General features: G+C 47.0%; 1 protein-coding gene across 1 annotated transcript in view; it reads right to left on the minus strand.

Annotated features, from left to right (window-relative positions):
• Positions 1 to 9518: 9518 nt before the first annotated feature.
• The window catches only part of LOC135399568 (uncharacterized), a 29046-nt gene continuing 12028 nt past the window's right edge, over positions 9519 to 26536 (minus strand). Inside the window, exons 4-8 of the mRNA XM_064631301.1 lie at positions 21334 to 21469; positions 16528 to 16655; positions 12243 to 12555; positions 12089 to 12118; positions 9519 to 10217 (exon numbers count right to left, since the gene is read on the minus strand). Of these exons, the coding sequence (XP_064487371.1) occupies positions 9646 to 10217; positions 12089 to 12118; positions 12243 to 12555; positions 16528 to 16655; positions 21334 to 21469 (1179 nt within the window). The 3' untranslated portion in view covers positions 9519 to 9645. The remainder of the gene's footprint in view (positions 10218 to 12088; positions 12119 to 12242; positions 12556 to 16527; positions 16656 to 21333; positions 21470 to 26536) is intronic.

Below are 26536 nucleotides of genomic sequence, written 5' to 3' on the forward strand. Positions count from 1 at the left end.
GCTGCTGCATGTTTAGCATTTGCCACAGCGGTTATGATGAGCGGTTAGGCCTTTTTGCCGATGTTCCGTACGCGCTTTCGCATGTTTACACTTGTATAGCAGTGTCTTTCTTGTTGCAATTCTTACCCGCCGCTAGTATTTTGTTCCTGTCTTTCACGCATAGAGCCATGACGGTGGCACTATCTGGTGTGGTGCCTTGCAACTAGGTGGCCACCTGTCGTCGATCTCTGCAACTAGTGGTCATCAACAAGCAACATGGCAGTCGCTGGTCACTCGGCTGTTCCGGAGCGATTTCTTCTTTGCGGCATCTTTGATTTTCGAATAAATTGCTTCTCTTCACTCTATTTCTATCTATTTGTTTTATGGCCATGAGTATCCGGAAGCATGCAGGGTGGTGTGGACACGAGTTAGATGCTCCCCAATTAGCGTGGTGACTCCCTGGATGGTCCCAATTACTGTGGGGGGCCTAATTAGCTCTAATTGCTAATTTAATGCTGTCCACATCCCCTGTGTGTTTCTGGATGGTCAGTACTTACTACTTACACCTACCTACTCCTAATACTTTTTTGATTCCGTGTTAGCGCCACGAAGCAGCTGTGGCTATTAGCGGCGCCAGTCCTAATAGAAGAGCAACTGCGAAGAGAAAACACTTTACAGAAGCAGGTTAAGGTTATAGTCACTAAATAAGCTTCGCTTCAGAGTATCGACACTGAGGTCCACGGAAGACCCGGGCCGCCATCTTGTTTCCGCACCGCACCGGTACCATCCCCATTTGAGGATCAAAGACGGCTAACATAATGCTCCCTGTGGGAGAGTGAGCGTGTATGATTATTGCGCGATAATCCATGTATTGTCAACCGGAGCGTCCCGAGGTAGTCAGGGTGAGCTCAAGGCCGTCAACCTTGATGAGCTGCTTGCAAAGGAAAGGAACATTTCACCCGCGCACGATAGATGGCATCATGAGCTAAAGTGCTCTGAAGTGCGCGTGCGCGTGGGTAGCGTTGCGCGGAAACAAGATGGCGCATGCTCGCTCTTGCAACTCAGTGTCGATACTCTGAAGCCTAGCTTATTTAGTGACTCCAGTTACGGTGAGCCGGGGCAAAAAATTATGACAAGTAGGTTTATGTGAGATGAGGTGATTATATTTTAGAAGGAAGGTTGATGTGAGGTGAGGAGTGGAAGATACTCTAGAAAGTAGATTGACGTGAGGTGAGGAAAATACTTGAGAAGGAAGGTTGAGGTGAGGTGAGTTGAGGAATATTTTTCAGAAAAAAATGAGGTGAGGTGAGGAAATTAATTTAAAAAGGAGGTTGAGGTGAGGTGAGGAAATACATCTGGGATTGAGGTGAGGGCAAAGACCGTGAGGGCATTTGCCCACCTCTGGTGATACATGACTTATGTACCTCTTTTAGCCAAGGAAATCGATACTTTATTTTCTTTCTTTCTTTATTCCTGTTTCACACAGGCGTACCTATAACAAACGCTCACCTACATGTCGGTGGTTACCATTGGAGTACTTTCGACATAGGCGGGCTTTAGCCGCTTTGTATTTGTAACGAGTCCCATACAGATTGCCAATAAATCCGCTTCACGAAATTCCACACATGCTTCGTCGGCAAAATACGAGGTACAAAGATGCCGAACGCGCAATCCTTCTGTCTCGCCAGGTAGCCTGACGGCGACTGCTGCTTCCCTTGTCCTTGCGTCCGTGTTGTTTTGGTTTGTTTTGCAGCCAGGAACACAATGTCGTATAAGCAGCACTTCGCCACACGTCGCAATTTCACTATTGAGCAAAACTCTGAGCGATTTCTAGTAAATAGGTTCTTTCACACACGAAGCCATGCACAAGGCAAACGATACCTCGGAGAGAAAATGTGGGAGAGATGCGCTGCCCCTGCATTGGTCACATTATCTCCGGCGTCACCACGATGTCGTCATTCGTTTCTCAAAGGTTGCATGATAGGAGAGACCCGTTTACTCGAGCATTCAGCGCAGCTGGACGAAATACAATATCCGATAGTGCCATGCAATCTCGTAACTGTTTCCGACCCATGTCTCCGTATGCGAAAGTCCCTCGCAAGTCCCTTGAAAGGGACGGCCTCGCATAGCAACAGCATAAATTAATGATAATGAATGTGGAAATTCGCCACATGATAGTGCGGCCAACTACCCCAAGGCACAATGGATGGAATGAGATGTGTCCTGATGATAAGACGATGCAAGACGCCGAATAGGGGTCGACAGTCTGTGGATTCAGTGAAACAACATCAACAGAACGCTAGGCAAAACCACACCACACAAACACAGCACACAGATCGAGATACTCTTGTTGGATATTCCGTCTGCTGGCGCCGCTCCACCTGAGAGCTCGAGGTACCTTCTCTTGTCCAGCCAGATCGATACCTATTGGGCCCAAGCAAAGAGCTGCTAGACGTCACTGGCATGGTTAAAGCAACCCTCATCCACAAACAGTAAGGTTACAACGATGCTTTTCGTTGTCAGAGGGATCGCTGAACTTCTTCTTGGCCTGGACGTCATTGAAAGACTGAACATGCCTCAGAGGGTGAAGCTTCATTCACACCGTGTCAACCGCACGAAGAATTCCCTGAGCTATTCTGTACACTTGGCGAAGTGGCACGCGAGTTTAATATCCGTCTCAACCAAGATGCCGTGCCATCCGTGATCTCTTGTCCACGTCGGGTGCCGACACTGCTTAGGGAAGCGGTGGAAGAATAGGCCATTTGAAAAAGTTCCAGGGAGCAGCGCGCGCCCTGGCAGCGCGTGCCGGGAAATGCTGTGCAAAACGACAGCGATTTGCTATGATCTCCGATCGTCGTCGTCGTCGTACTGGTGTATGCGACGTCGCTGTTGTTTTGCACAGCATTTCCCGGCATGCGCACCCAGGGCGCGCGCTTCATGGAACTTTTGCAAACGGCCTATTATCCCGCATGGAACAGCAAGGGGTCATCTGAAGAGTACAATGACTGTCTGAATGGTGTGTATCGTGGTGCCGAAGAAAAACGGCTGCGTCAGGACCTGTGTGGACTATACGATGCTGAACAATGGGGTACTCAATGAAAGCCACCCTATCCTGCGCCTTGCAACGCTCGTGGGAGCTCGAATTTTTTCGAAACTTGATGCTTGCTCCGGTTTCTACCAAGTGAAAGTTGCAAAGGAGTCTGCTATGCTGACAACTTTTATAACACCGTTTGGGCGGAACAAATTTAACCGCATGCCATTTGGGATTGCATCAACCCCGGAGTATTTCCAGAGAAGGGAAAAGCCAACTTCTGGAGGGTATCCCTGGTGTAGTTGTTCATGTGGATAATACACTAATACGAAGGAGCACAGACCCCATGCACAGCACTCACCTCAAACAAGTCCTCCCTAGATTGATAGCTGCCGGGATAACCCTAAACAGGGACAAATGTGAATTTTCCACACAGTCCGTAACTCTCCTTGGCCATGCCATAGATAAGGAATGAACACGCCCAGACGACTCAAAGATTGCAGCAATCGCAAGTTTGAAGCCGTTACGCAAGACGTTACGCAGCTCAAGCGTTTCCTCGGTAGCGTGCTTCATTCCAAATCTTGCGGGCATTGCCCACCCGCAGATTGAACTGCTTCAGAAAAGTGTCACCATTCACTGGGATATTGTGCAACGAACGGCATTCGAAGAAATGAAAAAGTGCCTAACATCTCGTCCTGTTCCTGCCCCTTTAAGACATTGTGCACTACATGTTACAATTACATGTTACAATTACACACCTGGATGAGGACATTTCAGAAGGATGTCACAAGTGTACAACAGAGATTCAAAGTGTTCACTATCAGAACAGGGGGAAGGGCAGGAAGCTTAAAATGCAATGATATCACAAGAGGGGAAGTGACTGCTCGAAAAGTACTGTAACATCATAGGGCAACTTGCTATTACTCCAGGAACTCAAAATGATGTTTTAGAATGACCGTTATAATGCACACAGATGAACGGCTGTACAAACCTCCTGAAATATGTTGCCAGCCAGATCCAGATCCTTCAGGTGCAATGAACATCCAAATGCTGCAGAAAGCAGACTTGCAAAAACGTGAACGCTAACCCGATTGTGTCTCAGTTCACAATTCACCAAGCTGGCTATAAAACAGCGTAAGTTCCTCATCAGTGCACAGGGGAAACTGTGGAGGAGTGCTGTTCATGGTCCTCATTGTCATGTGTCATATAGTCTGTGATGTCTTGCACCGATGCCGTACCCCGAGGCGCCCCGCGCCTTCGAAGAGTTTTCATTGAATTTTTAATGTCAAGAAGGAGTGCTAAGGTGTCTTGCTCAAAATCTGAAATTCAGCAAAATAGCATGTGAAAAAAGCTGCTCGACGCATGTGTAATGGGGCACTTCCACTGAGGTCTTCCCACTAAAATGTCCTTGTGGTGCAGGAAGGATGTTTTAGGAAGAAGCATCAGGCCCTGATAAACACTGGCTGTGAACAGAAAGTTACTTGATTGCACTTGTTCGAAACATTGATCCTGTATTCTAGACAGGTCATGGCTAACAGTCAATTCTGCAAGAGAAAAGTTGTCTTTCACATAAAAGAAATAGGACTTACGATTTCCAGAGCGCTGCTCAGGTGCAGCAACACAGCTGTTGGACAAGGTAGTGTGGCATTATGTGAGCCCTGTGCTGCGCTAAGAACCATGTTGTGCAATGGTAGGTGCGAAGGACCAGGACAGGATAACAACAGAAACTCTCAGTTCAGTAGCAAGTCGTTCTAACTGAGTCCTAAATCTTGTCTTCTTTCTCTGCTCTGGGTCAAGGGGGAACAATCTCGAACGGGTGCCCATGGCCTGCGGTGAAATTTAACTGACAGTTAAATGACGGAACTTGAATGTAGGCCAAAGGCAACGAAAATACAGGATGTCTTTTTCGATACAGATTTTTCATTAAAAAAGTATAAGGGCTATAGACTAAGGGCTAAGGTATAAGGGTTTTCACTTCTACCATCTCTGGGCCGGCGGACGTTCTTGGCCATCCGTTGCTCAACCGTCGAATGACTAATTACCTGAAAATCGTTAATTAACTTTTTAATTATAAAAGCTACGAAGTTGTCCCAATGAGAACATCTGGCCCCTTCGGTCACCTGAAACCGTAGCCGTTTTCAGAAAAAAAAAGTTCGTTCGATAGATCGCCCGCAAAAAATTTGTGAATGGTGTTCCACCATTTCTTCTATATTTTTTTTTTCACTGCGCATCTCTAGATACGAGTATTCCCTTCATTCCCCATGTGAGAGGGTGAAAGAGCACAGTGCCGCCTCATGCGTTGAAGATGAGCTCTAACTTGCGGAAACAAAACAAAAACAAATGTATCGGGCATAGAAATCTTAAGGAGTATGCTAGAAGGAAACCTCCAAAACTGGGATGTACGGGCGAGGGGAGCGCCATATTGAATCAGCTACTGTTGCCGTGGCGCATGCAAAAAAAGGAATCCCGTAAGCATACAGCAAACATAACGCCCAAAATGTTTTTGGAACAGTAACACACAGCCTGAATCCATGAAACCGTGAGATATATGAAAACGCACACACACCCACGAAGAAACAAAAACACGACACGAACGCCACATGGGGACGCCGTCTTCGCCGCTGCCTCAACCAGACCAACCAGCCTTGACTACAAGCCTGGATAGAGGCGGACACTCACAAAATACGTAGCCCAGGGAAGCAGAGGAGCAACCGAGCAAGTGTTGCAACAGTTTTCGGAACTGTGGCTGCTTTCACGGGCTAGAAATACACGACGTTTTCCCGGCTGATTCAATATGGCTGCTTCCGAGCGAATACACTGAGAGAGGGAGGAGCCCCGTTCAAGTTCTTTGCTCTCCTCCGATCCTCCTCCCCGCCTTTCCTTCTAGCCTCTCTCCGTAAGATTTCTATGATATCGGGCCCTTATCTTGGGTTGCATTTTCTGTTTTCTTTTAATGTTTTTCCAGGACGCAAGAGGCGATAGTGTGTTCTTTCACCCTCTCACATTGGTGGTGACGGAAACACGCATCTCCGAAGGTGCGCCATAAACAAAATAAACAAGAGGTGGTGTTCCCTCACGAATTTTTTTTTGCGGACGATCCGTTGAACGGATTTTTGTTCTGAAAACGGCTTCGGTATCACGTGACCGAAGGGACCAGATGTTCTCATCGGGACGGCCTTGTACTTTTTATAATTAAAAAGTTAATTAACGATTTTTAGGTAATTAGTCATTCGACGGCTGAGCAACAGACGGCCAAGAACGTCCGCCGGCCCAGAGGTGATAGAAGTGAAAACAGGATGCCTATAGCCCATATAGTTTTTTAAATAAAAAATCTGTATTAAAAAAAGGACACCCTCTATATACAGAGACAAGCAACCCGATACATAACAAGCGAAAATGTTAGGCACACTCGAACACAATTGATAAGTTCGGGAAGGTACATCACTTCTACGAAGGCAATTCAGCTTTTCACAAGTACCTTCAGACTCGGAGCCTGTTGAACAGTACTTTCTAATGGCGAAATCGATATACTTACCTCGTGGTTACTTGGTGTTCTTGTCTCCTCCATTGCCGTTCCTCACTCCTGCTGACAACGGAACAGAGGGGTGACATAAACCCGCCATCTTTGTAGCTACCCACCTTTAGGCGGCAACCGCATGGAGCAACTTTTGCCAACTGAATCGGGCCAACGGAGCGCCAACTCAGCGTGAACGGAACGGTATAGAAGCTATGCAACCGCATGGAGCAGAATGTCTACGTTGAGGTTGTCATGGTGAAGCGTCGGCCTAGCGTTTACCCCCGCTTGTTGCACACGAAGTGGCAATGCTTATTGTAGTAAACTGCTGTACGCATTGTTTAGTAACATAAATGATACTTTAGCGGTTCTTGAAAAAGTACGGTGCTAATAACATCTAGAAATCAGGTGTTTACAAAAAAATTTGAGATATGAAGAGAATGTTGGCTTATGAGTGTTTCGAACTACTTACGAATATGAGCGAACTACTAGCAATGCTCACTAAAGAAATATCAGACTGCATTTTTGTTAAAGTTATCTCCTCACACATTTCCGATTTGCCACGTGCCACAAATAATATTTTGATGTTTCATTTAGTCACCTTCGCCTTGCACACACCTTGCCACCTCCTGCCAAACGATATATTTTAAGTTGATGTCCTTATACTGAACAAGTTTGACGTTTGACGTGGCCTCCTTGAAGTTCACACGGCGGGTCTGCGTGTCCTTCTAGGAGGCAGGGTGAAGAGGGCAAAGCCCGAAGGAAAAAATAATAATATAGCGGTCACAGGCACGGTCATAGGTGACTTTGTCACGTGCTTGTGGCATTTCCTGTGAAGCGTGTTTTCATTGGCGCACACGGTTCAGTCGGGTGGTGTCACTTCCTCTCCTCAGACTAAATATCTATCCTTGGCAGAAACCGGCTCATCGGTCCGTCGTTTATTGTTCGCTTAGTAGGTCACCGTTCCTTTCAAGTTCTGCTGCCATTCAGTTGGCAAAAGTGCTCCATGCGGTTGCCGCCTCTCTCTACGTAAAAACAGCGCAGAGACGGGACACGAGGAAGAAACAAGTGCACATACAGAGCGCTGACTAGCAACTGAAGCTTTACTTCCCAAAGGGGGTCAAAACCGAAATGGAGAGAACAGGAAAGGAGGCCATTCAAGAACAATCTTGAAGGTAACTAATCTCTTTGTACAATAGGTCAACAGACGGAGTGCTGACACTTCTTTCACCTCTATTGTGAATTTGTGCTCCTTCGTAAATTTCCCTGGCGAGCTTGTCGGAGTAGCTCTTAAGCACACGTGTGTCTTAAAAACGAGGTCGGCATCCGCAATCGCAACAGTGAATGGTTAGGTTGCTGCCTCTGTGGGTTTACAGTGAGGACGAGTGTTCGCGCAGCCTGTCATTCAGACACCGGCCTGTCTGCCCCACACATGACTTCCCGCACCTCAGAGGAATGTCATAAATAACATTATACCTGCACTGGACGAAAGGCCCTACATGCTTTTTGTTGCATCCGGAAGCAACGGCTTCCTCACTGTTGACGCGTCGACACAACCCGCCTAACTTGTTAGGTTCCCGACTTGTTAGGTCCCGTTCCGACATACAGCGCTTTGCTCCAGAGCACTGCAAAACAGCGCTGTTTTTCTCTCCTCTCCCGGCTGCGACTCGATGGAAAACAGCGCTTGGCGAAGTTGAGCTTCGGTGAATTTTCCCATCTCTGTGTCCCAGCGATAGGCTCCCTGAACCAATGAGAACGCGGCGTCGCGTTCACGTGACGGGGCTGCACTTATTTTTTCGATCACGTGAGATCAAGTACAGCGCTGGGACAAGCGCTGCAAGTGCGAACCCCACAGTGGAAATACAGCGCTGTTTTGCAGTGCTGTGGTGCAGCGCTGTGGAGCAAAGCGCTGTATGTCGCAACGGGTCTTAACGCCGGCACGCTGTGCAACTTTCTTTATGTAGTAGGAAACGGCGTGGATATATGGAATGGCCGCTATCCTGGATGGGCGATCATGCCTGGGAGTCTCTTCGTGTTTCTTGTGCAACTTCCCGAGGAGAACCTCAGCTAAGCCTCTTATCAGCTGAACTGGAAAACCAGCGGCTTCAAGCCTCAAAACTCGTGACCGGAGGCTCCGCTGAAATTGATGTGGGCGTGAGCGTTTCACGGCGTTTTCCATTGCCGATAGTACAATACTGCGTTTGACCAGCTTGGAGTGGGCCGACGAAAACGGCAAAAGGCCCTTCTTAGAGCGTGGGACGTATATGTCCAGCACAGGTGGTCTGGCTCGATGGCGAGTTCAAGGTCTAGGAATGTTAGTCGATGTTCCACTGGTAACTCCCTCGTGAGTGTGAAAGGTGAGTAGTTATGTACCAACTTGCCCAAATCTCTGCCTTAACTATGTGTCTCTGCTTCCTGGGTTTTGAAAGCAGTCTTCTTTAGACAACCCAAGAGAATTCTTTCTTTAGTCGACTCTCGTGATTATTCAGGGAGCGTTTGTTGTTGTTGCAGGCAGAGCTCGCTGTATGTCATGCAGCTGTTATTAATCTGTTTAAACAAATATAGGCAAGAGGATTCCCGCGCTGTCGCATTATCAACGACGGAGAATAGAATGGTACTTATGCGTTCCGAGCAAGTCATGATCTACGACACAGTTTCTTACCGATCGCCGCTATCGTACTAAGGTTGGCAGGACGTAATCAGAAAGTAATTTCCTTCCACATATTTTTATTCATATATTTCTGATGATGATGATGAGATTTCTAACATTTTTAAGTTATTATTTTGTGCACTAGCGAAAAGAAAAAAAAACAGGGGTTTTGTCCACTGCACAGTCATCTATCCATTAGGTGACAAGGTGCGACATGCTATGCAACCGGGAACTAACGTATAAATCAGAGTGTTGGTCAAACAGAATATACTCGCACGCCAACCCCAGATTAGAAATTGTGAACAAAGAAACATGAAAGAACGAAAGAAAAGGGACATGCGACCCTTCTGTTACATTTTTTTTTTATTAAACCGCACAACATTAAGACACATCCAACAGAACGACACTGTACACAACATGAACTGAATCTCAACCACACAAAGCCAGATGATAACATCTGTACGTAACCCGTTAAAAGAGTTTAGTCGCTGCGACAGAAATTGGACTGCTACCATTCAGCTCTCTGTTTATGATGCTCTTTTTAAACGGCATATAGTCCGATGTCGACGTAGCGGCAACCATTCTCTCCTCTTTCTCAACATCCTGCGTAGTGTCTACACTGCCTCTCCCTGGACCTCCGTTAGTCGGTGCTCTTCGTGCGTGTATTTGGTCTCCATCGACGCCTGAGGTCACTGAGATTTGAGGATAAGGTGAGACTCTCGGACAGCTCACTGTAGGCTCAAATAAATGGTCGTGGCAAACTGTCTGCCTCGTAGGGCTCAAGAGTCTGCGGACGGCGTTGGACGGCATCTCACGGCTTGCGGAGCAGCTTGGTCGAGGGATGTGGTTGTAGATAGCATCACTGGTAGCATGTGCGTTGTGTGGGACCCGAGACACTGCAAGCGGCACGGCCAGAGAACAGCAGCCTGAGTAGACGGAATACTTTAACGCCGGCTGGCTGAAACAGGAGTATCCTTGAGGCTCCGGAGGCCAGATGCGCACGGCATGGGATTGGATAATGGGCCGCGGAGAGCATAGCATACCTGAAACGGTACATAATGTTCTCTCGTATAATTTATTTATTTAGATATACTACAAACCCCACAAAGGGTTCAAGTAAGGTGGGCCACAACATTTCACTCAAAATGGCACTGAAAGAAAAAAAAAAGATTTTTTTTTCTGTCCCTTTTCCTTTTAGAAAGAGAGGCACATGCAAGCACATGCATACAAATACAAAGGTGTGAAACATTTGGTCAGACTCAAATGATCCCGTCAACAAACTGCTGTAATTTTGTTACATCATGCACGGCCTGTGGCAGGGAATTCGAATCGCGAATAGTTCGTGGAAAAAACGAACACTTGAAACAATGTACGAAACAATGTACGCGTGCGAATGGTTCTTGGAGAAGGGTACTATGAGAGCTTCTTGTAGGACGAAGTTCGCGAAACCGTGTATAATAATCTAGTCGGTGTTATATATTTCATACATTATTTGGTACAAGAATTTGAGTCTCTCCGTCCTAAATCTGTCCTGGATGCTGCCTAAGTTTCCTCTTTGCTGTAATGTTGTAATAGAAGTGCCGTAACTGTTAAACTGAGAGAAAAATCTATGTACAATGTCTTTTAAAAGGTTACAAAGGTGTCGTCACAGACGGTACAATTGTACCGGCTGTGACGGTTTCGAGCTTGTTGGCTCTCATCGGCACAGCGTAGGGATGTGACACGCTCTTGCGTCGGCACGAACACTGTGTCTCTGCAAGACATCGATGTTCCAGGGTGTTAGCAACACCCTGGACACAGCTGGGATTGTGGCACGCTTGACTTGTAAACACATACCTCACGTGCAGCCAGGGAGCATTCGCTCATTTCTCTATTTGTATCTGTACTTACTGGCTTTGCACTGCGGCCTCCAGAGGTGTTGCTAACACCCTGGAACATCGATGTCTTGCAGAGACGCAGTGTTCGTGCCGACGCAAGAGCGTGTCACATCCCTACGCTGTGCCGATGAGAGCCAACAAGCTCGAAACGGCCGTCCACAGCTGGGATTGTGGCACGCTTGACTTGTAAACACACACACATATATATATATATATATATATAAACGCACAGAGACAAGGCACACATACACACTGACAGCATTCAAGTACAACCACACGTGCTTACTTTTCACTTCTTTTGTTGGGTGTATACTGATATGTGTTGTTCAGATTTTGTGTATTGTTAGTTTTCCTTCTCGTACATTTCTAGCGTGATTGTACGATTGTAATACTTTTCTTGGGTCCAGATGCTGACGTCCATTATGTAGAAGTCTGTTGAGCGTGCTGATTGCCTCGTAAAAGGGGATCGAGCGCCGTCAAGTAAGGACAGTAGAAGTAACGAAACTTATTCAGAAATGAAAAGAAAAAGAAATTTGAAACAAAAATTATGGCAGATTACTTGACTGGCTCCCTTTCATATTTTCGGGGCGTTACGCCGCGAGACAACGGTGATGCTAGCCCTTGCAAAATCAAGTAATCGAGAATGAAGAATTAAGAAGTTTGCTGCTGGAAAACATGTAGTTTTGACACATAGGCGCAGGGCCGGCGAGAGGAGGAGGCCAGCCGGGGATGGAGTCCGGGGGCCCGCACGACCCAAGGCCCGACGGTTGCTAGCAACAGGAGGCTTGAGGGGGATGGGGCTGTGGTGGACTCATCCCAGGAGACCGTAATTTCTCTCACCGGCCATGCTCGTAGGTATTGGGCCAAAGTTCGCCTCAATGTTCACGCTGGTCATTAGAGTCACGATTCTCCCGTTATTCTGCATAGTCTTTCAGCATACGGTACGTATATGTGCAACAAATTATAAGGAGCACCCAGAACTGCGGAGTGTGCTCGAGTGGCATGCTGAGCGTGCAAGGAGAATGAATGATGCTTACCCTGGGAAGATCTTTTTGCTTGTGGAATTACTGATGGGAAATAGAAACGTGACGCACTTAAGTGCCTTTGTTCTCGCTGAATGTGAATGTTTGCAACTATCGATGTACGCAGCTTTAACGGAAGATCAAGGAAAGGTTGAAAGGAAACACTTACCGCTGAAGGCGGTCTCCGTAGGAGCTCCCTGTACAATGGCGACACCAGAAGGGACAAGGCCCGCATGCCGGAGAGGATTCACTGGAGAGACTCTGTGCTGAGCGTGGAACTGCTGATCCCAATCGTCGCTGTGGAAATCCGCACCCATTGGCTGCTCCTCGAAGTCCTGTGGCCGACTCTCTTCCAGTCGGTACATTCGCGAACTACAGTCGTTGTAGATTCGCTGGCCCTGTCCGACCAGAGGCGTGTGTCTTCCTGGTTGTTGGTTGGCACGGAAGAGAGTCATTTGCTGGTACACCGGCGGATGTCGCTCCTGCGTGTAAAGTCAGAGTCACTTAAAGTGACAGTCCGGTCGAAAATATAGGTCTGGGAAACACCGCCTTATGATTTCTAATACTCCTCACAACAACTGTGCAAAATATTTCAGAAGAAATCGTATCGCACGATTTATAATCGACATTTTTCTATGCCGCAGTTGGTCCCGAGTAAAGGCCGCAGCGAGCTCTCGCGTGACGTGCATAAGAGCTATGCCGCACGTGACTTGCGCATGCCTGTTTGCGCGATAGTTGATTGTTATGTGCTAGCATTTGTCCATTATGATGTTTTTGAGTAGCAATCACGCGTTATGTAGACTAAAATGCAGAGTAGCGTCAATGTAAACACAGGTATCACGACGTAGCCTTCTGTTCAGTACACTCATAGACAAAAACACCTCTCTGCATTCCCAGCAACGGCGCAGTCCTCCGCTCCACTTTGTCCATTGGGGACGTCATGCTCACGTGACGGCTGACGTACATAGAGGATCCCAGGGGCAAGGAGTATGCGAGGGAGAAAAACGAAACCGGATGTCTTCAGAGGAGTATTTTTTATTCGATATCTCGAAAACCACGCCGTTTTGTGAGCTGAAACTTTCCACCCAGCATGTAAGCTTCCGTGACAGTTGGAAAAAATCAACTTCCGGTTTTCCCGGACTGTCCCTTTAAATGTGAAGCGCACATTGCGTTTCTCAGTCACCTAAATCCAGCAGTCGCTCACTTTAACCCGAGTGCTGAGGAGTTTAATGCGAGCGCTATCCAGGTTAACCCTAGCGCTACGAAATTCAGTCAAAACTGTGACATTCATAATGTGGCATGCGATGACTGAAAAGACGTGTCAGAACTATTGTTCCAACCGAGGCACGGTTTCGTATGGCGACTGCTGCGCTGAATTATATTTCGTTACTTCCCAATTCAGTTAAGCACTGGGCATTCCACGACAACTGCTGTTCGAAACACAATAAGAATGTACTATAATATGATATGGGATTACTACTATGCGTTATGGCGTTGTATGCTTCCAGATATATCTTAACCACTCGATGACATATGACTATACTGATATGACTACGTTTAAGTCTGTTACTGCAACCACTAACAGTCATTGTGACATTACACGGCGAGTTTGACGACCCCAGTCATGACTGCACTTTTCATGACGACAGCTACTTTAAACACAGAACGCAATTATGGTTGCTGCTGGATATTATGATTTCATCACTATTTTCGTAATCCTAAAGCATAGTCCGCACTATTGCGTTTCAATGCGTCCGTCTACGAACCGACGCAAGCCCTTTCGAAAGCGACGGACGAATGGGTTCGCCGATTTTTGGATGGAGCGAAGCAAGAAATGCCTGTCGTTGCCCCGGTAACCGTTCTGACGCGCGGTCTTATCTTCTTTTACTTCGCTTCATGTAGTCGGCTGTAAGCTGTTTCTCGCAACGCACCATCGCGAAAGTGTGGACGTGAATTAGAAACCCATGCGTCCGTTACACAGAAACGCTGACGGACGGACGCACTGAAACGCAATAGTGCGGACCAGGCCTAACCATGACTAGACCCAGGGCCGGTGCTAAGGGTGTGCGGGGCCTGAAGCAAAGGCACATCGCGGGGACCCACTAGGACTGCGCGGGGCCTATGCAAGCGCGGGGCCTAAGGCAGTCGCCTTACTCCCCCCCCCTATCGCCGGCCCTGATGCGATAACGCGGTTATTACTCGACAGACCAGGGGCCCGATCTTCAACTTGTCGTTGTTCCATACCGCCCGTTAAATGTATCACTGCGGCCCCTAATTTGCCACGAGCTCTTGCGCGTGCCTACCAAAACGGATCTGGTAGGCTCGCGCAAGAGCTCGTGGCGAATCACGAACCGAAGTGGTGCAGTTAACGTGCGTTATGGCTGGGTTAACGACAAGATCGGGCTCCAGGTCCTATAGAGACGCAAAAGGTTTTAGCTAAGTACGTTGGCAATACAGCGTCCTGCTGGCTGCTCGAGGAACGCATTTGAGCAGAGCCATCTGCGGCGCAACTCTGCATAAAAAACTGCAGCACATTATCAACGGGAAGAGAAACACAGGACAAAGACTAGTTCTGGCTTTTTTGGACTCGGTAGCTCCCTGCCCACGGGCACGCTGGGACCGGGCGAAAACGCGATCGCGAGGAATGGTAGCAAGAACGAAGAGAACTAGGATATAGTACGCATACCGTGTCCTGCCCTGTCGGTACTTAGTAACTACCGTGGCGAGTGGGCAACACTGGAACACACGCTTGTCTTTCTCAAGTAAGGTAGTGAAATTCCGTTATATAGATTGCTGCGCTGGAAATATTTTTTTGGCCCACCACTACAGGGAGCTTTGCACGCCGGCATCATCGGAAATGTCACGTAAATGTCACGGAAATGTCACAGCACTTTCAATATGGCCATCCCTCTGTTAGCATGCACCAGGGGGAGCAGCGTTCGGTGATCGTGTGTTTGGGTGAAAAGGGCGAAAAGCCAGCGGATATTCATCGCAAACGACTGTAAGTCACTTCGACAAGTGGCCAGGTTGATACCACCGCTGCGGCGACGATATGAAGCCGAGGGATATGTTTTTCTTCGACGCATTGTGACCGCTGACGAATGCTGGATCTACTACGTCCAGCCAGAGACCAAGCGAGCAAGCGAGGAATGGCGACACACTGCGTCACCAAGAATAAGGGAGTTCGTGGCAGTTCCAACAGCAGGTAAGCTCATGCTCACAGCCTTCTATAGGACCACAGAGGTACAATAGTGGAGCATTACGTAGCGTGCAATTAGCTTACAGTGAAAACTAGTCATTTCATAATTAATCGGACGTCATAAGTGTAATCAGTTTGACATATTTGGGGTCATTTTTCACTTTGTGTATAGTAGTTCTACCGTGCCATCTTTTTTTTTTTCTACAGAGGAAATTTTTAGTGCACCAATGCATGGAATATCAGCTCCCCCATTGCGATGGATTTCCGTCGTCCCAGTTAGCATTGTGGAACTGGTGATACCTCTGACCAGCAATCGGATGGTGTTGTTTCGAATACTACAGTGAAATTGAGCAGTGCCACGTGCAGCGGAATGTGCATACGTGCAGTAAATATATGCCGGGCCGGCGAGAGAAATTACGGGCCCCCAGGGATGGGTTATACCCGGGCCCCCTTCTCACGTCTCGATAACATAGTCTAAGTATTTCTACTTTATATGATTACGACGGGTCTTGGGCCCTGCGGCACCCGTCGTAATCCCGTCGTGCGGGTTTCTTAATTGTTTCGTCATGTCGTTCAACGCTGACATTCAGGGCGGTGCCAAGCGAACGAAAGCTTCCTTTGATAGTCAAGGTAATTTCGGCAAATGGCGACCAAGAAGTACAGGACAGACGCGCAATGTACCATGAAGCGACGCGATAAAGCGGTAAAAAAAAAAGACGCTCAAGAACAGAATGCAGGCAGAAAGACTCAACTAGATCCGTATCTTTCACACTTCCATCTTTCTTGTCAATATCATTAGGCACGTGTTACAGTGTGTGTCGTTTATCTTTTGTATCAGGACCATAGTATGATATAGCTGCTAATCGCACTGCTAGAGTAACTTTCTCCATAATATTCATAACTGCGTGGAATCCACGATGCGTGAATTGTCACACAGCCATTCAACATATTTCGAAGCATTGTTGTTGTAGAAACGGAATTTTGTTGTCTCGAAATGAATCAATATGCCGTAACCAATGAGAAGTGAGTTCGCATTTTTCAAATACTGCACACCTTTTGACTTTCCGAAAGTGTTCTCATCTTTCTGTAACCAAGTTGGAGAAAAACTTTCTCTACTACACTCAATAAACTTCAATAAACGCTTTTGTTCTTTGTTGATCTGCTGCAATTGCTACGCTTTCAGCACAGGAAGACAATCTACTCAGATCCTTATCGTTGGCCTTCGCCAGTGCCCTCCGCGACCCTTTATACTTACCATAGGTTGTTGGACCGGCCATGAAGAAGATTGCTTGTAGAACTTCATAGGGTAGCTACTGACTGTTGATGGCAGTCCAGGTAAACGCATCTTTGGTCGGTGTTGTTTAGCCATGATTGCTGGTAGTTCTGCATAGCAAAAAAAAAAAGAAGAAAACAACAAAAAAAAAGTTGTGATTGCATATACGGTACGCATACTGTTGTATAGGTTACAAAGTGTTTCAAAAAGGGGCAAAGCTTGTTGCAGTAGCAATTCCTGAACTACACTGGGACAAGAATGGGACCTTTCAGAATGTGTTGATGAAACGTATGTACAGACGTGCCTCGTTTATATTGCACTGGTACTCCGACGCGGGTGAGGTCACCGTTCGTCACCGTTTCCGTCGTGTAGCGAGATCTGTTGCCGCAACCACTCGTGCAAGATATTGAGCTGACCAGTATGTTGTTCATATCAACGGGCCAGAAACGAATGCGCCTCAGAAAAAGGTCGCTTTCTTCCAAAACACATGCAGGACAGCCGTGAAAAGGCACCTGGAGACGTGGAGGTGGAGCCCAGTGTTGCTTTCAGGGCCATCTCGCTTCACAGAGGCGGCGCGACCGCTTCGTAATAAATTCATTCGAACTAAATCTGTGCAGTTTTCGAGGAGCATATTTTGTACAGATGTTTCTGACAGCCGAACGATTAAAGATATACCACAACCTTGGTAGTGATTTTACGGTGGAGTCGGACTTCAACTCCTTCTCTCGCTGTCTCACCTAAAAAGTAGTCGGCCCAGGACGCATACTAACCCCCCTGTCCCCCACTCCTTCCTGCTATCCTCTCTCTGTCTGTCCACATCTGTACGTCGCTCATAGCCACAGTTGCTTCGTGGCGCTAACACCCAATCAAAAAAAAAAAACCTAAAAAGTAAGGGTACATTTATGCTGCAGCATCGCTGCTGGCACATGGCACATCGCTGTTTGGCGATGACGAAACAAACACATGTATCTCTGTGGGCGCGTTCATGCTGCAGCATCGCTGCTTGCCAAAGATGCACGCCATGATCATCGCCACAACAATGCTGCCAAACATGTTTGAACATGCCCGGGGACTACCTGACTTCTGGCGATGACAGGTCAAACACAGAGCTTTCTGTTGGTGCATTTACCCTGCAGCCTGGCTGTTCGCTTATCCTCGCCGCTGCTTGCCGCTCTGCTCGCTGCACCTAGGAATGTAAACATGTTTGTCTTCCTGGTATCATTGATGACTGGCCTCTTGAAATCCGACCTGCGATTGGTTGTGATGAAGTCGGTTTCCTCCTTCCCACTTTTCCTCGTTTCCACCCTTCCACAGTGAACGCTGCTAGGCGACTGATATAGCGAAAGCGAGCAGCATCTTGAGCAATCTGCAGGGTAAACGCACCCTAGCGGTTATGCGAGCAGCGATGTGCTTGAAGCTGCAGCGAGCAGCGATGCTGCAGCATAAATGTACCCTAATGATGCCAGCTAATCGACGCAGACGATTCCAAAAACAGGCTTCCTGTGGATACCAGTGGCTACTCATGTGGCTCATGGCGGCTCGTCCCCATTGTTACGACTACCGAAAGCACAGTCATCATTGGCGGATTCTTAGTTGTTACATCATATCGTTTAAGCGATCAGGCTTTCTTTCTCGGTGATGCTGGGCATGTGCAACCGAGGTCACGTGCTTCTGAAAACCAATGGAAATGGCCGAGGCTATCGCTCCGATTACCTCAGAGCTTGACTATTTTTATTAATAGTAGTTTATTCGCACGAAAGTGAAATGATGGGCGCAAAAAGCCACCGATATTGACTTGACGGGGCTCGCCTCCTATACGGCAGTATGGCGTCGCGAATGCTAACATAGCTTACCTCAGCAAAATACAACAAAATAACAGTACAAGATAACACAACCAGAAATCGGAGACGTATGTAGTAAACACACGTGATAACACGCGAAAACATTCCTAGTAGCTGTGCAACCTTTGGTACTCGCAGCCGAAATACAGCAACTCGAGCCCTGTTCAGATATTTAGGAATCTTTACAATCTTTTCCGAACGAGTCCGTATTGCAAGCATACAAGAGAGGAACAACCTACGTCGGGGTCATCCTGGCGAAAGAACTGGCGTCTTGTGCTTTCCACTCCCGCCACCTGCATCACCACACCTCACGTGATACCCAACGTCATATCACGCCACCTTCGCAGCGCGCTTCTTCCGTGGCTCACCGCGCCGCAATATCTGGCACAGACGGCGCACGCACAGTATCCGGCGCTTAACTCCGGGTGTTTCAGTTAAATCCCCGGGCTAAATAAATCGCGAACGGGTACACCAATCGAGGAACTTTCCTTTTACAAGTATCTGTCCGATACCACCTTCAAGCTGCGCACCGTGTGAATGAGTGGGAGGAGCTCATTATTTAAATAAAAATTCAAATGAGTTTCGTAAAAAAACGTAACTTCTAAAGTAGGGCGCTGTCGGCATCAAAATGAGTACTACCGCTTTTGGGACCTTCAGTGGACCCCTTTTTGAGAAAAATCTGCCACCAATTAATTACTGCAACAAATGACCCGTTTCGGGTCATTTGTTGCCGTAATTAATTGGTCTCACTTTACATATTTTTGTAGCGGCTGGTGGAGTGAAGCGCAAAAGAACGCTCTTCCACTCCCTTATCAACCAATGAATTACGTCCTTTTGCGCTTCACCACGACCAACCGCGACAAAAATATGTAAACCGAAACCAAATTACCTCTAAAAGGTGTGCACTGAAGGTCCCAAAAGGGGTAGTACCCATTTTGATGCCGACAGCGCCCTACTTTAGAAGTTACGTTTTTTTACGAAACTCATTTGAATTTTTATTTAAATAATGAGCGGCTCCCACTCATTCACACGGTGCGCAGCTTGAAGGTGGTATCGGACAGATACTTGTAAAAAAGAAACTTCGTCGAATGGTGCACCCGTTCGCGAATTGTTTAGCCCGGGGATTTAACTGAAACACCCGGTATATAGATGTCGCTGTAAAGTAACTAACACAAATATGCAGGACAGTGCCTATAGCCACATAAGATATGATTAACCAGACCGGTCTTCGTACCATAAATAACATCGATATTGATACCTTTCTACGAATTAAGAAGCAGTAGCCATAGCAAGATCCAACAATTCTTTCCCATAATTGGTTCGGGGCCGAAGAATTCATGCCAGCTACGGCAAGTACGAAATGGATAGTGTTTTGTAGAACACGATAACTCGAACAATGACGAGAATGCCTTATCAATTTCGTTCAAATGTTCCTGTCCTGCCAACTATGATTCGCGGAAAAATAATTCTTCATTGTTTTGCAATACCCTCGCGGGCAACACAATGCGTTCATGATGCAATGAGCCACATCTATGAAAGTGTTACAGCTCCACAGTGTCACAGCTCAAAATTAATTTGTTGTAATGTAACTCGCAGGAAATTACATCCAATCTCTCTCTTGCGGCGGAGGCGTCGCATGGGCGGCGCTAGAGGCTCTGGCGAATTATTGTCTCAGAACAATGTGCGGTCTAGACAACACACTCTTAGAAATGAACTTCACCGCACAACACGCTCCTAGCCAATCATCATCTCGAATGATATCGTTATCTGCCCTGATTTGCTAAAAACGAGAGGCGTACGCCATTTTTGTGACAATTATGAACAGCATAAGTGTCACAAAAAAGGCGTACACCTACCGTCTTGAACAAATCAGGGCACACAGCGATATCATTCGAGTAGATGGTTGGCTAGGAGCGTGCTATGCGGTGAAGTTCATTTTTAAGAGTGCATGATAGTCGCAACATACAACAGACTTCTATCCTCGGGTCATAGCCTGTGTTTTCAATGAATTGGCTACTGTTGGATTTAAAACAAAAAGGACGTTCTTATAGCGGCCCCCGTCATATACTACTCAAAGCCTGCTCTGTACTGCCTCCACTCTACTGTAGTGAGTGCCCTACGATCTAGTATCCCACACTCTTAAAAATGAACTTCACCGCATAGCACGCTCCTTGCCAACCATAATTTCGAATGATATCGTTATGTGCCCCGATTTGTTGAAAACGGGAGGCGTACGCCTTTTTTGTGACAATTATGAAGAGCACAAGTGTCACAAAAATGCGTACGCCTCCCGTTTTCAACAAATCGGGGCATATAACGATATCATTCGAGATGATGGTTGGCTAGGAGCGTGCTATGCGGTGAAATTAATTTCTAAGAGTGTAGTGCACTACACTGTTAAAATAGAACTTCACCACATAGCACGCTCCTAGCCAACCACCATTCCCAATGATATCATTCTCTGTCATGATTTGTTCAAAACAGCAGGGGGATGAGCCTCATCCCATTTTTCGGCCTCGTGCGCTTTCTTCAAGCAACGGGCCTAGCGGAAAGACCACTCTAGTGCACCTCTCACCTACAGTGTGCTTCCGTCCCATCAGTACCGGTCATCCTGCTTCTACATCACTTTGAAGTCCTCAACTCCCCTTTCTCCCACTTTCTTTTCCTTTTTTTTGGCTATAGTCGTGACGATGCCCACTTGAGTGCGGCCAACAACGGCAAGCTACCTCGACACTCCCCCCCCCCCCATTTTTCGGCAAATAAAGACACAGAATGATATCATACGGAACGATGGTTGGCTAGGAGCGTGCTATGCGGTGAAGTCATGTTGTAACAGTGTACGATTGCTTCCAGGCTGGCAGGCAGATCGCTCGGCAATAACAAGCTGTCAATCCGCCAACCAATCAGATCGGTTGCTTGTTTTGCAGTGTTGGGTTTATTGACTTACCCTGTGTGGTGCAGGAAGAGCTCGATGGGGAAGGGTGAACACGAAATAACTCGTTACTGCTGCTGTTTCGCTGCTGGTTCGAAGAGTTGGTTGGACGAATCTGCGACCACACCGACTCCACTAACGGACTTTGGCGCTGGAATTCATAGTTACTGTTATGAGCTCCGTTTCTTACATATCTGGTGGCAGCCAGCACTGAGTAAACAGCACACAAAACAAACAGTTTACAGTATACAAAGAAGAAAAAAAACAGCAGGGAAACTGTCTCAGTGAGGAAATTAGCCGAGGCTCTTTGGCTGCATGTGGACTATGTGTTTATAGGTGCTCAACGTCGCCAAATGCTGGCAACGTTCGTTAAACGTTGCACATTTGTCATGCTCATCTAGGTATTTTTCAAATTTCTCAAACATTTCCATATCTTTTATATTCAACGTGCTGGACATCTAGTGTGCAACACCTGATATCGAATGAAAATCTAAGCTAGTATGGGGTCATGAACACACCGGTGTAACCTGAGCAACAATAAGGTAGGCGGCATGTCAACAACTGCTGTTCCATCTTGCACATTTGTCATGCATGTGCAAGATGGAACAGCAGTGTGCAACTTGTTGACATGCCGCCTACCTTATTGTTGCTCAGGTTACACCGGTGTGTTCATGACCCCATACTGGCTTAGATTTTCATTCGATATCAGGTGTTGCACACTAGATGTCCAGCACGTTGAATATAAAAGATATGGAAATGTTTGGGATATTTGAAAAATACCTAGATGAGCATGACAAATGTGCAAGATGGGTAGCATGAAATACGTTAACATTTCTTCATACCTTGTCATACTGACATTTAGGAATCCCAGATGGTATTGTAGAAGGTATCATGTTTATTGAGACTTGTTTGACCATAATCACTCACTTTCCAATATGGCAGATGACTGTTTACATTGGAATTGCCACAACACTTAACTGAATCTCTATCGGTGACAGTGACCACCACAGGAAAGAAGGCACTAAAATTTTACTGATATCCACCCAGTGATTCTGCAGCAGTAAGGTGCTTACAATATATCTTACAGCACTGTAGTGTGCTAAATTGCATATACTGCAGGATTACTAATCGCTAATTAAATTTAAACTAGTATGTGAGAATGATATACTGAAGTGAATAAATACATACTACATAAAGCAAATAGGGGGAACAACTTTCCTCCGCTCTTGTCTGAACATATGCACCATCACCAAAATAACATTGCGCGAGTCCGGAGCCTGCTAATATACGCGCTCGAGTCGCAAAAGCGTTATTAGGCAATTAAAAGAAAGTATCCAAGTCTAATATATACACGACGGGATGCACACGGCTGTTTGTGAACGGACTGGTTCGCGAAAGTGCCTTTATAATGCAAAGTGTAGCAACACGGGAAGCTATACTAATGTGGCGTAATTTATCGTGCGCGTCCTTTTGTTTATATGTATTTATTTATATTGTCGTATGCCGTATACGCGTGCCGTACACCCCAATCTCACAGCATAGCAATTGAGCTCTCAACCAACCATCAGTTGAACAATAAACGGAGTGAGATTAATATAAACTCGCTCAAAGACTCGTACACAACGCTGGACCCAAAACCCTTTTGCCGCCGACGCCGCGTATCGCGGTCACGAGACCATAACAACGCCGTGGAGAGCCGCCACCGAGAGCGTCTGTCCTGTCGCCCGCAGCGCCACCACAGCACAAGAGGGCGCTCTATTTCGCATCGCCATCCAATGCCTCCCGCTATCTCTCACCATGCTCCCCGAAGGAGCAATGACGTCATCCGCGGAATGCGACAGCAGCGGCCCCTAGTGGTGAAGCGCCGCTCTTAGCGCCGTCTAGTGGTGTACCCTACACAATCGCTAATCCTTCTATTCATCGGAGATAATCCGTCTATTGGGGGCTGCATTGGAAACAACACCCGACAGACGTACAAAGAGTGGACTTCTACCCCACCCCCTGACTTTTTTTTTTTTTTTTGCTTTCGGTGAGGAACCGTCATGCCGAAGGCCGACTATAGTAATATGCACAGATCACAGTGATGTCCGCAGACAAGCAAAAGTTCGTTGCTTACGCTTTCCGTTAATCCCTTCAAGGTTACGTGCTTGAAGGAAATCGGACATGGGAACATGACATTTGTAAATACTGCGGCTTTGCCGAACCGAAGCGCGAGATGTCTATTCTCTTGTAATTTTGTTTTGTTATTTGCTGGTTTCTTCTACTTCTGTTTCTTCTACTTCGTCTACTACGGGTGCCTCAGTGGGCTTACACCAATATCTTGTTCTGATATGCTCCTGTTCACAGTCTGCACAATTTCGGTGACGTCAGTGAAGTCAGCGTCGTCAGGGCTTGAAGCCAGAGGATCTTGTTCACCTGAAGGCCCTGCCTCAGCAACCTGTAGTCGAAACGTGTTGTAGCAGTTCACACATATTTCGTCGTTGTCGTGGACATGGACTGCCTCCGAGGTGCTCAAGATAGTATTCAAAAACCGTGATCCTATCAACGATACCGGCATGAAGTTCTTGTTCCAGGGTATTTTTTTCTTTTGTCGTTAAGTGTAGTCCGTGCAGTATAGTCGACTTCTGGTGTGGCTACGGCTGGCCATGGGGAGCGCAGAAGTACACGCTACGCCGACGACAAAACGAAATCCATACGTAACATCGAGGAAAGCAAGGCCCTTGTCTTAAAATGTGGACAGCGGCGGGAACCCCGTAGACGCCTAAAGACCATCTTTTCCCACGCAGCGTCCCGACTTTCTCACCCATTGGAAGGCTAACTCCTTCAAATGGTATTTCTAAAAGGAGTACACATTGAAGAAATAAGGGACCGAACATGTCCTATCATTCCCAGGAAGACCAGGCAACCAGTCCTTGGGCGATCTGTCGGCATCGTGGCATATCACCTGAGTGTTTCAAATTCTGTCTTTGTTCACAAGTAGAAGAAACCAGCAAATAACAAAACAAAACTACAAGAGACTAGACGTCTCGCGCTTCGGTTCGGCAAAGCCGCACTATTGACAAATGTCATGTTCCCTACAAGCACGTAACAGGCAACAGTCTTGCAGTATTTCAACAACTCCACAGGGTGGGAAACCGGGTGGGAAAGCCTAAGCAACGAACTTTTGCTTGTCTGCGGACATCACAGTGATCTGTGCATATTACTATAGTCGGCCTTCGGCATGACGGCGCCCTCACGAAAGCAAAAAATAAAAAAATAAAAAAAGAATGAGGGGGTGGGGTAGAAGTCCACTCTTTGTACGTCTGTCTGACCCCTGCGAGCGCTGCCCAGTAGGGGTGCGAAAAAAAAAATTGCGCGCCCTCTGGGACCAAAATAAGCAAACATTTTATTGCATATCGTGAAAGAGCTATGTCTCAGCTACGTTAGTACGAAATATTGAAAAATTTCAAGATGTCCTTTTTGAGTAAAAACTGCAGGCGAAAATGAGAATTTTACCCTACCCTTCCGTGTTCACGGCATTGTTAGGGGATAATGGCTGAAGATAAAGCAACGTGCTTGACGTCAAACGAAAGAGCAAAGAACGATCTTTCTGCTCATGTGGAGAACATCACAGTCGGAGATCCAGGGCCGCGGGTATGATCTTCCAAAGGTGCGGTAAAACGGTTCTCTGGTGCGTTTTCGGGAGTTTTTTTCGTATACTTTTCTTTTCTTTTGACCATATAAATTTAATAGCCCACGGTGGAACGTGCACCATCCAGTCGCTCAGCAAAAAAAATTCGTTCAAATGGGACATCTCGTTCAAGAGATATAAGGTCACAAAGTTGGAAAAAATGTAAGCCGCGAAATCGCGCCGGTTGCTTCGAAGCGCCGTGGACGGAGAAGAACATATCGTAGAGACCTGCGGTCAGGCACCTTTTGCATCTCTTTGTGGGTGGGATAACATATATATTTTTTTCGAGAGAAATAAAAAATGCGACCGGCGGGCATCATTCGATTATAAATGAAACTACCCAGCTATAACTTCGCAAATTTGAACCTGTAGCCTAAGAGTTCAACACGCTTCCCAGAAAATGAATGTTGAGAAAAATATGGGACCGTTGTGCGCTTTATTTTGTTTTCCTATTTCGTAAGGGGGCCGTTTAATACACTAGCAGACGACAGTGGAAGCACGTTCGTGATTGGCTACGGCGGTTGCAAACGCGATCCTGATTGGCTGACTTTCAGTTCCTACGTCACGTCAACGAGTAAGCAGGCTTCCTCTATCTAGGTGGCGTTGGCGTTATCAGTGAGTTTCAGCATAACATACGCTGTCCGGGGTCCCGCCGACACGGAGGGCAAGGGGGTCCGTTGTCCCCCTGGCTTCCAGAAACGTAAGGTCTCTGAGAGGAGACAATGTAGGTGCGGGCGCAGTTGACGCACCACCACCCCAAACATTCTGCCCTGCGTTACGGATGCGCGGATACATCTGCGCTGCGGATAGCGTTGGTGGTTCTGCGCACGCGCTACACACAAGCAGCGCTGTGCGCATTGCGCGGGACCACCACACTATATCCCTTACGTACGCAAAGGCGACAGCGTACGGTATACTAAATCTCGCTATTATCGTCGTCCGCGGGATATATTTTTCCTGCCACGACTGTGGGCAGCTATTGACAGGTATGTCCAGTCAGTTTTGTTGCGCTGCGACGCGGCACGGACTGTGTCGTACTCATGTCTCGCCCATAGAGACGTGACGCTAAACTTGTACGAGAGACGCGGCTGTGATGCAACACATGTACGTATTTTCCGGCGCGTACAGCCTCCTGAACAAAAGTAGGCCTCCTCTCCCTCTACTAAAGCAGGGATACGAGACGCAGACATCATAAGGAGAGAAGCTCTCCAACTACAGCTACAGCTGGGAGAAAGGGGAACGGGTGAAAGCAAAAGATTCGTAAGGTGGCGCTGCCCTCTCTCAGTGTATACTCTAAATCTTTTCACACCTTTAAAGGTGTAACAACGTGCATGGCGCACGCCTTTTTAGGTGTAATTTTGGTAACATCATAATGGAGCACGGTTTCGCACAAATTTTCTTTACTCGAGTGTTGTCTGTCCTCCAAAAATTCAGTCTTGCAACATCTCAACATTGTTCAACAGTATTGTAGACACTTGCGCGTGCTCGATTATCGATAGCGATGCATGTATGCATTAGCTCGTACCTACGATATCCAAGACATAATGA

The sequence above is a fragment of the Ornithodoros turicata genome, chromosome 7, assembly GCF_037126465.1.
Source record: "Ornithodoros turicata isolate Travis chromosome 7, ASM3712646v1, whole genome shotgun sequence".
Lineage (NCBI taxonomy): Eukaryota > Metazoa > Arthropoda > Arachnida > Ixodida > Argasidae > Ornithodoros > Ornithodoros turicata.